At 35.7% G+C, this 16,694-nt stretch overlaps 5 protein-coding genes across 7 annotated transcripts in view; 4 read left to right on the top strand and 1 right to left on the bottom strand.

Annotated features, from left to right (window-relative positions):
- The window catches only part of LOC142525281 (11-beta-hydroxysteroid dehydrogenase B), a 65,461-nt gene that overhangs the window by 39,020 nt on the left and 9,747 nt on the right, over positions 1-16,694 (top strand). The gene's annotated exons all lie outside the window — the stretch shown is intronic.
- Positions 298-3,290, top strand: LOC142524981 (uncharacterized). 2 transcript variants are annotated; one of them, XM_075629146.1, is made up of 2 exons: positions 298-1,216; positions 2,935-3,290. In XM_075629146.1, exons 1-2 carry the CDS (start codon positions 389-391, stop codon positions 3,064-3,066), a joined length of 960 nt encoding a protein of 319 aa, XP_075485261.1. In that variant the 5' UTR covers positions 298-388; the 3' UTR covers positions 3,067-3,290. The 2 variants fall into 2 exon arrangements, with proteins under 2 accessions (XP_075485261.1, XP_075485260.1); XM_075629145.1 differs by having other exon boundaries at positions 299-1,216; positions 2,932-3,290.
- On the bottom strand, positions 2,966-5,283 carry LOC142524979 (mannan endo-1,4-beta-mannosidase 5-like). The gene is made up of 5 exons (XM_075629144.1): positions 4,898-5,283; positions 4,612-4,815; positions 4,383-4,505; positions 4,099-4,301; positions 2,966-4,020 (listed from the first exon to the last, which is right to left on the bottom strand). The coding sequence occupies exons 1-5, from the start codon at positions 5,264-5,266 to the stop codon at positions 3,513-3,515; spliced, it is 1,407 nt and encodes a 468-aa protein (XP_075485259.1). The 5' UTR covers positions 5,267-5,283; the 3' UTR covers positions 2,966-3,512.
- LOC142524978 (uncharacterized) lies at positions 8,175-13,848 on the top strand. 2 transcript variants are annotated; one of them, XM_075629143.1, is made up of 8 exons: positions 8,175-8,467; positions 9,359-9,470; positions 10,626-10,816; positions 10,907-11,001; positions 11,096-11,515; positions 12,086-12,194; positions 12,609-13,254; positions 13,493-13,848. In XM_075629143.1, the coding sequence occupies exons 1-8, from the start codon at positions 8,333-8,335 to the stop codon at positions 13,612-13,614; spliced, it is 1,830 nt and encodes a 609-aa protein (XP_075485258.1). In that variant the 5' UTR covers positions 8,175-8,332; the 3' UTR covers positions 13,615-13,848. The 2 variants fall into 2 exon arrangements, with proteins under 2 accessions (XP_075485258.1, XP_075485257.1); XM_075629142.1 differs by having other exon boundaries at positions 8,177-8,467; positions 12,609-13,259; positions 13,498-13,848.
- LOC142525282 (phytolongin Phyl1.1-like) lies at positions 14,986-16,501 on the top strand. The gene has a single exon (XM_075629519.1). It carries the CDS (start codon positions 15,514-15,516, stop codon positions 16,354-16,356), a length of 843 nt encoding a protein of 280 aa, XP_075485634.1. The 5' UTR covers positions 14,986-15,513; the 3' UTR covers positions 16,357-16,501.

Genomic DNA, 16,694 nt, shown 5'->3' with positions numbered 1-16,694 from the left:
ATTGATTGGTCAATAATAAAATTATATGTTACATTCGAAATGCCGCCACAATATAATTAAACCATATAATATAAATTGTGATGTTCTAGTATTTAATTATGTATAATAGAATTATTATTTGCTAATTTATAATATAAAATATTGCATTTACATATATATATAACAATAATAATATTTATATATTATATATATGAAAATTTTCTCAATTAAAATTTTTTCTTACAAAAATTAATTAATTTAATAAGCGTACGTATCATAAAACTTAACACGTAAAGAATATTTATATAGGTTAGCATTAAATGGTTACCTCCCTCACCTTTGTGGCCTCTGTATCCACTTTCCACTCTCCTCATAATCCATTTTCCATCTACTCGAGTAATCAGCCACTATGGATGTTATGGAGGCTTCGAATGAGTTTAACGATTGGGAGGTGCTTCAACCCAGCTTGGATTCCGAGGCGATTCTGATTATTCCGACTGATTCAGCTAACTCGTTCGATGAAATAGATTCTGGAAGGTTGATTCGGGCGAACTATTTCTCGTTAGATTCTTTGGATCGATATGGTGAGGACTTGGACGATAACAAGTCAGCTGAGTCGGATAATCCGAGTTGGATTGATCCCGGGTTTGATGAGAATCACACTAGGTACCTTGACAGGGAAACGGCTGAGTTTTGGTCCGATTCCGGCAGCGAACGGTCTGAAAAACGCAAGATTAAGGATTCGTATGGTAGAAATGTGATGGGTTTTCCCGAAGACGAGGATAAACATGTGGGTTTTGATAGAGTTGAGGAAATGGTCGAGCAAAAAGTGGAAAAGGTGGAGAATTTGGGGAACTTCTGTTCGGATTCGAGTGGAGTCGAAGCCGCTTCTGAGAAAGTTAAAGATTTTGTTGAGAATTCTGATTTGGGTCTGAAAGCTAATGTGATTTTGCACGATGACACTGAGGAAGAAAAACATGAGAATGAGGTGATTGGAAAAAGGCGTGAATTTGCAGATGGTAACGAAATCAAGAGTAGTGGTGAGGTTGAAAAGAGTTGTGTTATTTGGTGGAAGATGCCCATGGAGCTTCTGAAATACTGTGTGTTCAAGACAAGTCCTGTGTGGACCATCTCCGCGGCGGCTGCTGTGTTGGGTTTTCTGATTCTGCGTCGCAGGTTGTATCAAATGCAGAAGAAGACGAAGGGAATGGAGATTAAGGTTGCTGTTGACGCTAAGGTCTGTGATCTTTTGTGGATTTATGATTTATCTTGATACATTTATGTTTCTTTTTGTTGGAATTGGGAATGGAATATCGCCTCATTTTGCGCTAGACGCGCGTTTATGTTTTGATATGTAGTTTATACTATATGAATTCATTTAAAAATTGTATTTTTTGTGGGAACCTGAGAAGAGAAACGCTTATAAAGTAGCATTTCATCTGATTCTTGAGTTTTTGTGGTACTGTCCTTAATTACCCTATGTGTTTATTATTTTAATTTCTATCCCTGTATTTCTGTTTCTGCCGCAAATGACCTTGCGATTCTGGTCTGATTGGTTGATCAGAGATGGTTTTCATGTCTGCCTCTCCCTCTTATCCACGGATATAGTTTCATTTATCTTGTGATTTTGTCAATACGTAGAGCTTGAAATATTGTTCTTGTGCTACAAAAGACCAGTAAGTGATTAAATAATTTATCCCTTGTTTATTTTAGGGTACAGTGGACTTTGGGATTCCTGTTATCATGATAGAATGGACCACGTGCATTAGAGTTTAGACTGTTCTTTGTTGACATATGCGCTTCAATTACTGGTTTAACTGAAATTTTGACCAGTCTTGAAATTGAATCCAGTTAAATGAGATTTATTCTTGAAGACAGGCTATTGCGAATGTATTGATGATTCAGGAGCCTTCAAAAGCTATCAGTAAATTAGATAAATTTGTGTTGGATCACACTGAGATTGGTTCCTATGATATAGAGGTTTTCTGAGTCAATGGAACTAAGGTCGAGCCTTTTTATTCGAGACTTTGTTAGGCTGCGAATCTCTTTTGCCCTGCAACTCGAGAAAAGATACACATGAGCATACTGCATGTTAATAGCAAATCAATCATTCTAAATTTGACCTTATGGAGATGCCATATGCCTTTGACTACTCTCCACAAGCTTAAAGAGGTACAGGGGTAACACGAGGGGCTAGGGCTTATAATAGGGAAGATAATTTACTGCTCCTCACCATTTCAATTATTCTCATTAAAAAATTTTGATGCTACCTTCTTCTGATGTTGATATTTGATGTCTTTGGCATAATTGCTTTTTCCTTCTCGGCATAGTGTAGGCTCACTGCATGTTACTCACTATGCATATTCACACAATCACACTCACCTTTTCTGTCATTTTCAACTATGCATTCTACTCATTGCTCAGCCGATGTTCGATATTTCATGCAAAGATTGCATAAACTAAATCTTTGGCGTTTTGGCCAAGAGGTTGGTGTAAGGCAAAGGTTGGTATGGATTTGGTGTTATAGAAGCAAGTTGTCATGGAAAAACTCTCTTGTGCTTGAATGTCAGGTGGATTAACCTAAATGAAGGACAAGCAATTAGGACGTGGCTTGTCACAAAATTGGTGTTTGTTTCCGACGCCTGATGCCATAGGATGGTGAAGTGGCAAAACTTTTCTATCACCCAAAAATGACATTTATCATGTTTTGTGCTTGGTTGATATCACTTTCTTGTCTGGAATCACTGGAGAGTTGCTCACGATGTATTATTCCATATAGATTAGGTAGTTGCTACATTAATGACATTTAAATAATGCATGCCATGTGTATGTTTGAGAAATACAAAGAAAACGAAATCAATCTATATGACGAATGCTTAGGTACGTCGCTAAGTATGAAGAACGTGTTGCCTTTTTTTTACATAGAATTTTTTATTTTTTCAATTTTTGCAGAAGGCGTCTCAGGTGATGAGCCGTGCTACCCGTTTGAACGAAGCATTCTGGGTAGTGAAGCGTGTCCCAGTGATTCGGCCTTCTTTGCATGGCTATGGGGTGACAACCTGGCCTGTAATGGCTAATATCAGATAAGCCAGCATTTTACCTGGTTCTATGTAATTGGTTACATTACTACCATAAAAAGAGAAGGAAACATGTAGTTCTTGTGTATAATCTGTGGGTGTATCAATCTGTTAGATTAGAGGTTTGCTTTATTAAATGAACATCAGAAGGCGAGTATATGTATCTATACCGAACTCCTGACCAATGTGGAGTATGTTTAATGCCAAGATTACTTGTAATAATTTATTTGAAAACTCTCATTTCTACATATAGCTATTTTGCTAGCTATTACAGGATGACAATATTACATCCATTGGGGAAACCAAGTTAGTTTCATCACCGGTAAATGAGTTTTCGCGTGCATGAACGATACATACATTAAATAAAGATATCATAAAATTAAACTTGCTAATTAAGACCTCGATCGCCTCTGGATCTATTTTATTGTAACAACAGAAGATAATTTCTTGAAATTATCATGAATGAAGCTGATTATTTTTCATGCGTCTTGATGGATGAGTGTGTCTTGCATTATGTTTTTTGGCATGGCGACTATGAAGGTGATGCCCAGGAGCGATCTTATAAGCTCCATCCACACGATCAACAGAATGAGGCCCATTGAACAAATGACTCAAGGCAGTCATGGCATGGGATTGCCTTGAAATGATCCCAGCCGTTGAAGGGCTCTGCGATAAAACAATTTGGTACCCATCATCATATGAATCCATGCCTCGTGCCATTATCTGCCACACCAAGCTTCCGCTCATTGTACCTCCAGTTAACCTTGCAAATCTGTATGTATCTCTGTATACATTGCCCATGTACAAGTCTCTTTCATTCAAACTGAATCCTGGATCTTTGCTGGACTTTCCAAATTCAGCCATTATTAGTGGCTTCTTCAAGATTCTCCTTGAATCATCAAAATGAGTCCACATCCATTTCTCCATAAATCCCATTTGTTCGTTCTCACTATTACCAGATAACCTGTATGCAGTAGTAATTCTTTAAAAATTAAGTACTTGTCAAATTCCAAAATTACTTCAAATCGGTAACCGAACTGACCAAATGTCGGGGTATGCATGTATTGTAGCGAAATCGACCTGCGGAACAAGATTGTTGCTAATAAAATCTGTCCCCACTTGGTAACCAGGGTTAGTTTGCTTCCTCGCCGGCATCGTGTCTCCATAGAACCCTTCCATGCCTATCTCAACCAAGTGCTTTCTGTCCAAAGATTTCACGAAACTAGCCATTTCTTGAACCCAACACTGCATCGAAATAAAAAAAAAAAGGTAAAGCAAGCCCATATTATAATATAATCAATTAATTTATTAATTAAATACTCTCACATTAACGGTCTTTCCAGAGTAGTCAGCTTGGCAACGAGGTTCATTCATGAGTTCCCAAGCCATGATTATGGGATCATCTCTGTAAGCAATTTTGGTTATTGTGTTCAGTCTTGTCACAACTCTCTGCACCCACATATAGATAGTAATTAATTAGTTGATAATATTTGATTTTCAACTTAACTGATCATAAATAAATTACGTGTACGTATATATATTAATCCCGACACACCCTGATATGGTTCTTGTAGTAATCTTTGAGAAGTGGATGCGTGTAAAAATCATCGTCATTGTTAATCTGTATGCCCGAACCACCCGCATTTCGGCCCCATGCAGCATACTGCTTCTTCCCCCCGAAATCGTCGTAATTATTCACGAAGCTCAATATCAAACGAATCCCATACTTTCTTGCCTCGGAGATCACAAAATCAAGCCCCTGCATAGATGCAAAAATGTATTATAACTTGTCATAAATCTACAACAAATCAATATCTTGTTGGAATGTATACTCATATTACCTGAAAAACACGTTCGTCATAGATTCCAGGGGATATCTGCAAAGGGCGATCACCACCGTCGCTGAAAGCCCAAGTCCTGCAAACAGTGAGGCCGACAGCTGATGCTTCTCTGAATACCTCAGAAACTTTGTATCTCTCGCTCGGATCCGACGCGACGTGCATCAGCCAATATGAGTTGAACCCGTTGAACAGAAAGGGGGAGCCATTCAGGATAAAATGAGGGCCTCTCGTTCTAACAAACCCTAATTTTTTGTTAATGTTGTCACATAGGACCATGTTGCTGCTACCGATAATAATGACCAGGAGAAGCAAATAATGATCGTAAAAATTAATGAAGGCCCTTCTTGCACTAAAACAAGAAGCAGCCATTTTGATAGCACGCCTTGATTATTTGGCGAGATCGACGAGATTAGTTGATTTGAGTAGTTGTGAGTGGTTGCATGCATGAGTATTTATACTGATATGGATGACACCAAAAATAGAAATATGAACTTGGAAAATGTTGATTGTTGCGGGAAAAGATGAAATTTTCGGTGGAGTATAAAAATAATTTAACGTACTCCTTTTTCCCCCTTGAATCAACAAGATAAAAAGTATACAACTAAATTTTTATATCTATCTTTTGTAATGTTAGTCCTCTGTGTCGTCAATATTATATTTTAGTCGTATATAATATTTCATTTTTTGATAATTATAGTAAATTTTAACTTGAAGTATTGATGTGACACTACACATGTTGGTATCAAGTCAGACTCACGTCACATTGGAAAAAAAAGGACCGAAATTGCAAAAAAAAAAATTAACAAAAATGACGGATTAAAACTAAAATCTGACAACATAATTTAAACATCATAATTGCAATGAGATAAATATAAATGCATCAAAATTACAATTTTGTCTTATTTTTGTTTTGTTGGAATTCAATTAATTACGTTATTAGTTTTTAATCTCACGTAAATTTTGACATAAATCACATGCCGACGTGTATAAATGTATATACATACACACAAACGCAACATATACTTACACACATACACATAAAACGTCATCATATAAATATATAAATGAATAAATACGTAATATTATAGAGGAAAAAGGAATTCAAGGATGGAGTCAGTTTGAAATCAAAGTTGAGTTTAAGAAATCATGGAAAATTTGCTAAATTTAGAAACAGAAGAACTTTCAAGTCACGTGCTTATCCATGTGGGTTGTTTTTACATCATATTCAGGTACTCTATGTAACTGTTATACATATAATTTTATTAATTAAGGACTATTATATAAAAATCAGGACAACCCAAATTTTAAATAAATAATAATGATTATTTAACAAACCAGAATGTTTTGAAACTTATTGGGCTGGGCTCATCAATTGATACACAGGCCTCTTATACAGGTCGTGGGTAATGTAACCCAGAGGAGAAAGAGGTCCAGTTGAATTAAGGTCAGTATCTTTTGATTAAAAAAAAAAACCCACATTAGTCCTTGCAATTTTTTTTTTTTAAATTTTTGGTGGTCAGTCAATCCATAGTTCACTAAGTTGTATTCTTTGTTTTCAATTTTAGTTTTTTTTTTTTTAACCGGAATGATGACATAGCAATGTCAGTCGTCATGTTTCTTTCGATATTACGTCAGCACTCCGATGAAAAATGAGCAAATACGTGTACGATGAGCTGTTATGGGGAGCTGCATGCATAGCTGTTTAGAGCTACAAATGATGTTTATTTATTACGTGAAGGTGATAAGATCATTGGGGGCCAACGATGGAACCGACATCTTTAGCTGGGACAACAAATATGCAGGTGCTCGCGTTCTCTTTGCAAGGACATAATTTATAGTAAGAATAATTGTAAAGCAAAATCGCATGCAGTGTAATATGATTAATGCAAATGTTCATAAAAATTTTCAATAAAAACGTTGATGATTGATGAACATACATAGAAGTTTGGTGGATAAAAACACGGCATTTGAAGATTTCAGGCAGCGGGCCGAAGAGTACTCCATGTGCAGCAGAATGCTACCAAACTCGCCTTCATCCACGACACAGTTCACAGCAGGAGGATTGATGTGGAAACTGAGTCCAAATTAATCTCCAATATGTCACCTCCATTAGCTTTTGCTCGCCACATACTCCAAATACATGGCCACTTCCAACAACTCTTTCTCCCGTGGAAACCAACTCCGAGTCACGATCGGACCTTACGAAGCCTGGCCAAGAAACAAGTACAATTCATATATACGTGGAGACTAGTTTTTTCGTACAATAATTTACTTAATCTTGGATTTTGATATATTAATTTTTAGTTTTCGACTGTTTTGTCAAACTACTTACGTTACGTTGGAAAATATTAGTGTGACGTTGGAAACATTGACATTACATAACAGAAAATATTGACGTGATATCAAAAATTATTGATTTGTCAGATGTCACATAATCAATTGAACTAAAATAGCCGAAATTAAAAGATAGTCTACAAAAAGCAAAATTTGAAAACTTAATTAACCAAAATTCAAAATTGTACAAATCAGTAACAAAAATCAATTTTTTTGGAGGCTCTCGACTGTTTTTATTTTTCCTCAATTTTTTTTTCAAGTGAGTTAGTATAGTGATCCGAAAATATTTATTTAATTAATTTTTAATTACTTATTTGATAACTTATCCAGCAAAAATAAAACAATATATTTTTCTAATTAATTAAATAAATATTTTCGGATCACTATACTCACTCACTTGAAAAAAAAATTGAGGAAAAAATAAAAACAGTCGAGAGCCTCCAAAAAAAACAAAAATACAAAAAGAAAAGAACGATTATATAAGCACGTAACACATGCATGTGATCGCTAGTTATTATTGAATACATATATCATTCATGTAAAGCTCTCTTGGGTGAACTTCGGCTCATGCAAGATCTTTGGGTAAATTTCGACCCAAAAACTCATGCGTTGTGTATGATAAATATATGAATATTTTGTATTATATACATTAGATAATTATTTAATTCTAAAATTTAAATACATATATTTTGACAAATTAAATATATAATTTAGTAATATTTTTTCGTAAAATAAGTTTTTATGAAATAAATTGTAAATTAACTGTAAAAGAGAGTAAATTTTTTAGTTGGGGAGGGTTTCGCCCTTTGGATTCCCAACCATTCAAGACATCAGAGACGCGGAAAATGTAATATAATTAAAATATTGAGATCAAATTGATAAAGGCTATATTTACAGGGTTTGAATTGTTAATAAAGAATCTTATTGGTTAACGGAGTGTCACGTGACCGGTGAAGCATCCGCCGCCTTATGCTTGATGACCCGCTGAAACACACTGAATCCACAATTTTGCAATTCGGTTTCCGCCATAGATACAACTCTCTTCTTACGTAGAAGATATAGCAGATACTTACAGCGAGAGCTGGATATTAGTGTCGAAACATGTTCAAGAAGGTATTGGAGGCCAAATCGCAGCAGCGACTCTCAGGGGCAGACCGCAAGAAACTCAAACGTGCAATTAGAGACCGATTCCCTAACGCCTCAGATGCTGATATCGATATCTTACTTCCCCCAAAGGTATTTAATTGCTTAATGTATGATTGTCATTTGATTTTTTTTTTTTTTCACTTTATGATCATTTCTGTCATGAGGAGGGTATTATTTATCTAATGTGTAGAACGGGTTGGGGTAAAATTCATTGGAATGCTGAATCCTTAATGATTCGAGTTCAGGGTGTGTCAATTTTTAAATCAACTTTGGCACGAAGCTGGCTCATTTTCTTTGAATTTTTTTTTCATATTATGTTATCCCATAAGGCCTTAATCGTTCAATTGGCAGTTGATTTTGAAAGTTTTGACCTTTTTTTTCCTTATCTACAAGACCATAGAAGTATTGGATATATGAAATCCTCCTTTTTTACTAAGCTGCATCAGGATTGTTTGGACAGCTTTGATGTTATGATTCTAATATCATAAGATATGGCTTCTGATAGTCCAAGGGTTTTACGGTTACAGAGTAAAGTGAATAATATAGCAATTCCCTGTGGATTTCTGACTACTTGAGAAATATTTACTTCCCTTGAACAAGTCTATTTCAAATGATTATGTTTTTGGTAATGTAGTTGTAAAACATGTTGTTCCAGGCTTAAAATCTTCAATACGGCTCAAAAATTTTTGTCCTCGGTTGTATTCAGGCCATTATCAGTCTGTTTGATCTGCCCACGAGCTTGATAACTGTGATTTTGTATATTCATATAGTAGTGGTTTCTATTGAACATCAACCCTTATAATCAATCTGCACATTGAATGTAGGTTAATGAACATGTTACTACAACGAGGGCCATAAGTTCAAAACTTTTGATGGCAAACTGAAGTCCTGTGTCATTCAATTAATTCAAATTGTTGTTCTTGATGCCCTTGTTAGAAACTGGGTCTGTGTATGTCACTGACTCGATCATCGATCTTATAGGTAGAAATAACTCTGTCAAAGTACCCAAATCGAGTTCTTGTTTACAGTCTGGAGGGTGACTGTCCCATATTTTATGATAGCGATGGACGGGGCTCAGAAATATTCCCTACAGGTACTCATAAATTAGCATGTGTTATATCATCTTGTACTCTTGTTAAAATATATCTGCTGCATACTCCAAAGGATGACTGCATCTGAGTCGCTATCATTTTCATTTTGCTACTTAGTTCAATACGTAGAGCTGCGAGAATTCTGACAGAATGCAGTCTAAGGTAATGTTGATGCTGCACCAGAAGTCACCTGACTGACTACATTTAGTTCGAAGGATTAAAACTTCAGCTGGCATGAAAATTCTATTTCAGAAAAGACTGATTTGGTATCTTGCGTTATAGACATCATGGAGATGCTGTATCAAGTCAGTTGTCTCTGGTCTTCACAATCCTCGTCCAGATCCTAACTTCATATGCTAAACCGATGATTGGAAATCGGTGACATTTACTGGAGGATTCAATCAAAAGTGATTGTTTTAATATAAATCCGTTGTTTGTCATCAATTGTATTTCATCGATCAAATGAAGACCGTCTTAGATATTACCTGATAGTGAACAATGGATTCTTGTTTTGATCCATCTGAAGTGTCTACCTGATAGTGAACAATGGATTCTTGTTTTGATCCATCTAAAGTGTCTGGACAAACTTTTTTTACTCTGAAGAGAATATGAATATCGTGGAATGAAAACAGACATCATAGCATGGAAAATCATAGATATTATCAACTTGCCCTGACATTGATGGATAAATGTGGTCATGATAGTCAAATTACCTTAAGATATCACAGTCAGTTAATACTGAAGAGCAGTTTCTTTATTCAAACTACCTCAAGATTTAGTATATTACACTCAATTATCGAAGAACAGTTTCTCTATTTTTAAGGTTACCTCTAGGCATTTTTCGAAGTGTTAACAGTTTGAGAGGGTGTAATATGAAGAGCTTTTGGCAGATCACTTTCTGTAGCTTACCAAATTTTGATTTCCTTCCGAGAAATATCAAATTAACATACTGCCAGTTAAAGTTTGTTGTGTTTTTTCTGATTAATCTCTCTTATGATGCTCCAATTGACTGTATTTTGGAAACTTTAACAGCTGTGCTTAAGTTTCATTGTGATTTTATTTTGTTGCAATTATATCTGTTTCATCATGTCAACCTCCATCCTTTCATCATTTCATGAAGCTCTTTCACTGACATATTTTTTCCCACTTGACGGCAGTATATGCTTTGTGGAAGGTTCCAAATCTATTGCCTGCTTTTGCTCTGAAAGGTGGTGAAGTTTCTCGTTTTATACTTGGAGGAGCTGATTTGATGTTTCCTGGCATCCGTATTCCTGAAGAAGGTCTTGCACCATTTTCTGATGGCGAGCCATGGGCTGTGGTTGTTCCTGGAAATCCAGCTCCAATAGCTGTAAGCTGTATAAATTGGTTTTTTTTTTTTTTTGAGATTGTCAGTCGGAACTGTTCTAAGAAGCTTGTTGTGGAAAATTTGTTTGCTCAGGTAGGAACAACCATGTTGAGTAGCACTGAAGCACTAAAGGCTGGTTTGCGTGGAAAGGCATTAAGAATTAGTCATTACTACCGTGATACACTTTGGTAAAAGCACTGAGGAGGCTTCATTTATTTGACCTAATAGCATATTGAACTATAAATCTGATGCCTGCTTCGTTTTTGTTTCATGGTTTTACAGGGAATCATCTGAAAATTGTTATGTTCCAAATGCTGGATTTTTTGAAGACGTTGTAGTTGCTGACCCTGCTTTATTATCTTCGCTACAGGCTTCTGATTCACGTGAAGATGATTCCTCAGTTGGTCAGGGGAATGTCGACAATGAAAATATGACTGATGCTAATGATTTTGATGAAATTCCCCCTGTTCTTGAATCTGATTTGACTAAAGATTCTGTTGTGGCTACTGAAGCCAGTGAACAAATAACAACAGCCATGACTGATTTGCAGATTGAAAATGATTCAGGATTAGAATCTAATGTGGATAGCCAGCCTTTGCTGTCTGTGGAGGACGTAGACTCATTAATGGATAAGTGCCTTTTGCAATCTTTGCATGCGACAGTGAAGGATAAAGATCTTCCAATGCCAGGAAGTACACTGTGGTAACTGGACTTCAAAACACTTGCTTATTTTGCTTACATTTCATTGTGTTGGTTAATTATTATCAGTTAGTGTTGTGGATAAAACTTCATTTTCAGTTTAAGAACGTGAAAATATTATTTAGGGTTTACATGTTCTTAGTGACTGTTTCTCAAATTTTCTAATCAAGATGTGAGCTTCTGTATTTCATGAAAGTCTCAATATAATGAGTACCTGGGATGTTTGTTATTATGAAGACATGAAAATACTGTAGTTCTTTTTGTGGGGTTGGGGGTGTATTTGGTGTTGGCGTTGTTGATCTGTTCTTACCAAATTCAATAAGCATGTATTTGTTCAGTTGGGAGGAGTTGTTCCTTTTGATTGTGTCAAAAACCAGAAAGATTTATTTTCCGTATGCTACAGCCCTTTGGCCATTTGAAAGCAAAATGTATGGAACCCCTTTTTGCTTTTAAAGGCAATTTTTTTCTTTTATACTGATTTTTTTCCGGTCATTCTTTAACTTGTTACATGTTACTTGATTTCAGGTATCATGTTTGACAAGTTATAACAATTGTTTGTTCATACTGCTACAGGTCTAGTCATGTGCTACCTTGCAGACCTTTGGGCGTTACACTTGATATAAAAAAGTCCTCTTACAAGAAATTGTCCAAGTGGCTGCAGTCTAAATCTGCTGCTGGACTGGTGAGATTTTACATCTGAAATTACTTAATCTGAATCTTTGTAGATTACCCTGTGTTCGATGCTCAAGTGTTTTATAAACTAAATTTTGTATTATTCAGGGAATAGTTGAGCTTTAAGCCTCTCTTGTAAAGCAACGTTATAATTTGAGCTACACGACACTTGCAGAGTTGTGCTTGATTTTTATTTTCTGGTCAAATTTATTATATTTTATGCTAGAGGAAATGCTTGTGAATGCAAACCTTTGTTCGCCAAGCTTGGGAAGCATTACAATTTTTTGAATGGAGTCCTTACATATTTATTACTTTTGAACCTTCCTTCGTGATTATATAAGTGTTTTTGTTACTCTGACAACAATCCTTTTGCGATTCAGTCTCTTGCGCTCTAGCAATTATTATATATTTTACTGCGTACCAGATTTCAGTGAAGGAAGACAAACATAAAAAAGAGGTGATGTTAGTTTCCATTAACCGCAATCACCTTGACTACACATCTTTTAAGCCAGAGAAGAAGAAAATGGAAAAGAATGACCAATCCAGTAAAAGTGTTGCCAGTGAAGTACAGTTGCATACATTGCTTGAAGTTGCTGAGCTCTATAAGCCAAGTGTGCATGTTAATCCTATATTTTCGGCTGTTGGAGCAGACATGGGGAAACTGTATTCTGCTTCAGAAGCTTCACAAATTGTTTTTGCATACGTTGAAAATGAAAAGCTTGTGAAAGAAGCAGACAAGTCCATGGTGATTTTAGATGCAACTTTGTGTGATGCTTTGTTTAAGGGTGCTATTAAAAAGGGTTTGATGTACCCTACTGAGATTCATAAGAAGGATTTAGGACAAACTTTTGTCAATCGAATGCAAGCTCATTACAGAGTAACGAGGGGAATCGACTCAGTTGTTCGCAAAGGTTCCTTAAAGCCAATTCAAATAATGACAGAACGAAGGCAAGGCAACAAAAAAGTTACAAAACTTTCGGGTCTGGAATCGTATTTATTAGACGCCGAGGCATTGGCTTCAGAGCTGCAGAAGAAGTTTGCTTGTAGTACAACTGTAGCAGAACTTCCTGGTATGGTTTATTAGTAGCTCTCTCATCTTCGCTTCCTATGGTAAACTTGACCCGATTAGTTTGTCTGTGGTATGGATGTTTAAGATGATTTCACACTTATTTTAAGCGTAGGCAAATATTTCATGCTCTACCGTCCATATCAGACCTTAAGAACTCTCTTTTACTGGGATCACACCGTTTTTCTAGTTTCGCTATTCTTCACAGTTGTTGAATTTGTTTATGTTTGGATAACTTGTAGGCAAGAAGGGCCTAGAAGTTTTAGTCCAAGGTGGCGTCATCGACGATCTTGCACGGCATCTTGTTGACCACTACGGGATACCGAAGAGATACATCGAAATTCTTGACAAGACCAAAAAATAGAACGAGACTACATCACCTTTTTCACCATCGTTTATAGAAAAATGCTTTGGTACCAGTTTGCTTCACGCAATCGAGTGGATTTTATCATAGGTATGGCGAAACAATAAATCATGAGCTTGTCCCATGTGGATTTTCTTATAATGTAATGTTTGGTTATGTACTTCATTACTCTTCGGAAATGTAGTTAACTCAACGAATAGAAAATCACACCATTCGTATATTGGTATTTATTCATTATTGTTGGCTTCAAAAGTTTTTGACAAAATCACCATTCGTATATTAGTATTTGGGTAGTTCATGTGTGTCATAATTTTATCAATGACGCCATTAAATAATTTTCATATCAATGGATTTCATGTATATATCTCTGAGAATTAATTAGAACTCAAGTATTCGTGATTATAAATTAAAATTCTTAATTAAATGCTGAAAATGTACCCCTATGAATAATATTATTGAAGTTATGATAACGTCATAAACAGGGGTGTGCAACGGTCGGTTTGATTTGTTTTTAATAAACTTCGGTTCGATTTTTGGTTTACGGTTTTTCGAATGCCTAATCCTAAATCAAATCATTTTAATTCGGTCCGGTTTGGTTTTTTTGTATTACGGTTTGATTATTACGGTTTGTGTAATAAATTAAGTTAAAATGAAATTGTACGTTATAAATTTTAAAAAAATATAATAAAAAACCACAATCAAATTTCTTTGATTTTTTCTACCTGTTTTTATCATATTTGTTGAGAATATCATAGCTAAATGAGCCTTCAAACCCCAAACAAGACAAAATACACCATATCTAACATGATTTTCTTCAAAAAAACAAAAAAAAAAACAAAAAAAAACAAAAAAAAACAAAAAATATAGCTTCCACACCAGGTATTCCCAAAAATATAACCTGAAATCAGTTTGAAACTCCAGAGCATTTAATTCGAACTATGACATATTCATTAATGAAAACTCCGTACCTGTGTTTCAATATTTTAAGAAGAAAACAACAAAGAAATTAAGAACTTTGATATTTGATATGGTAGCACACTGTAGCAGAGTCGGCTAGAGAGAGATTGGAGTGGAAGGTGAAAAGTTTAGAAGAAAGACAATACGATAAAATTGTAAACCTAATGAAATTACTTATATTAATTATTTTATTATTTATTATATTTTAAATGGTCGGTTCGGTTTTTTCGATTTTAAATTTTAAAAAACCGATAACCGAACCAAAAAACTGAACTTACAAAAAATCAAAATCATAATCGACCGAAAAACAGATTAAACCGAACCAAAAAAACTGAATTTATGGTCCGATCGGTTTTTTCGGTGTAAACCTTTAATGAACACCCTAGTTTTTGAATTTTGACACATACATTACAAAATATCAATAGTTAGAAATTAATCGGCAGCGCACCAACAACCAAATATTCATCATTCTGAAAAAGCTACCAAAATCATCCTCTTGTTCTTCAATTGTCTCTATCTTGACGATTGATAATGGAAAACCTATCTGTAGTACAGACATTCCAGAGCTTCAATTCAAGGTAAACTTGCAGTGATTTTATCCAAGATTTGAACTTTTGAATTGGGTTTTCTGTGAAGTAATCTTAATGATTGGCTGACTGCTCCGTTGACTCATTCGATTTCATCTTCACGTCTCGTTCTTGATGATGGTCGGACAAAATTGTGAGGCTTCAATATTGACTTTCAATACTTAAGAGTGGTGATTAATTGTTTTGATAGTTAGGCGATCGGATTTCAGTTCTACACCACCTTGACTTTGGCCTCCAAAATTTTCTCTAAGATGGATCGAAATCCAACATTCACTTTCACGGGAATTTGATGTTTTTCTTTTATGTTCGGTTCATTTGACCTTTGAGACTGTTTTGATCTTATCGCTACGTACAAATGACAGCACTTCGAGAGTCTATTTCTTTTTGCTGCATATCAAAGGGCGGTCAAATTTTGTTCAAATATAATAATTGCGGGGAGCATGAGATAGAAAATTTGGCTGCAATCTGCGTGGAGAGGACTCCTCCATATCACAAATGGTATTTTCAAACCATGGATAAAAGGACTTTCTGTTTCTTGATGGATGATGTTTATGTTTACTTTGCGGTAGCAAGTGAATGTGTTGGCAACTCGGGAGTTCTAAGATTTCTTAACAAGTTGAGGGATGAATTCAGGAGGATGGCTAAAAGGGGCGGTGGTTCTTTTAGCAGAAGCCTGACGAATTCCAACTCGCTCTGTCTGCAGGAGCAATTGCTTCCGGTTGTTTCCCACTTGGTTAATTTTTTCTCAGAAACCGTTACAGAAAGGTCAGCAGAAAATGGCCCTTCATCAATATGTAATATCGCCAATGGACAGGAGCACATTGAATGTGGTTCTTCCTCTAAAGCCCCTTTACTTGGGAAGTTAAATAAACAAGAGAAGAAGAAAAAGAAGATGCCAAAGGATCATGTAATTTCTGTGCGAGGAGATATTGAGATAGAGGAGTATAGGAGCTCCAATGAAAGAGTAGTGAATGTTGAGTCGGTAAGTCTGGATTCTATCCATCAAGGAGGAGGCAGAGATTTAGGTTCTCCATCGCGGAAGGATTTGAACACAGCAAGGGTTAGGCCGAGTTCCCAAAATCTACATAAAAAGTGGTGCATGCAAGTAAGAATTGTTCTTGCCATTGATGCTGCAGTTTGTGTTGTTCTCTTTGTGATATGGTTGGTTATATGCCATGGTACAAAGTGCATTAGCTGACCATTTGGCTTCTTTGATGTCTAACTGGAGGTGCATTGTGTCTCATATTTCAGGATTTGAATTGTATATTGTACTGTTACCAAACTTGTCTTCAGGCTTGCGTTGGCGTGTTCGAGAATTTGAGGAATTGGCTTGTTACTGTTGATGTTTTGCGTGCATTTTCAGTTTCGAAATGATTTTGGAGGCACGATATTTGGCTTGTTATGGTCGATTATGCACTTGCATTTAGTTTCTCATTTGGGGTCACATTTTATTGTTATCCAATCTCTGCATCCCCGCCGCAGCCATGCTGCTTATCATGCTACAATAATATTGGTGATAACAAAGTGGGAGTATGT

The sequence above is a fragment of the Primulina tabacum genome, chromosome 14, assembly GCF_025594145.1.
Source record: "Primulina tabacum isolate GXHZ01 chromosome 14, ASM2559414v2, whole genome shotgun sequence".
In the NCBI taxonomy this organism is placed as follows: Eukaryota; Viridiplantae; Streptophyta; class Magnoliopsida; order Lamiales; family Gesneriaceae; genus Primulina; species Primulina tabacum.
This window is presented reverse-complemented; position numbering and strand designations above follow the sequence as displayed.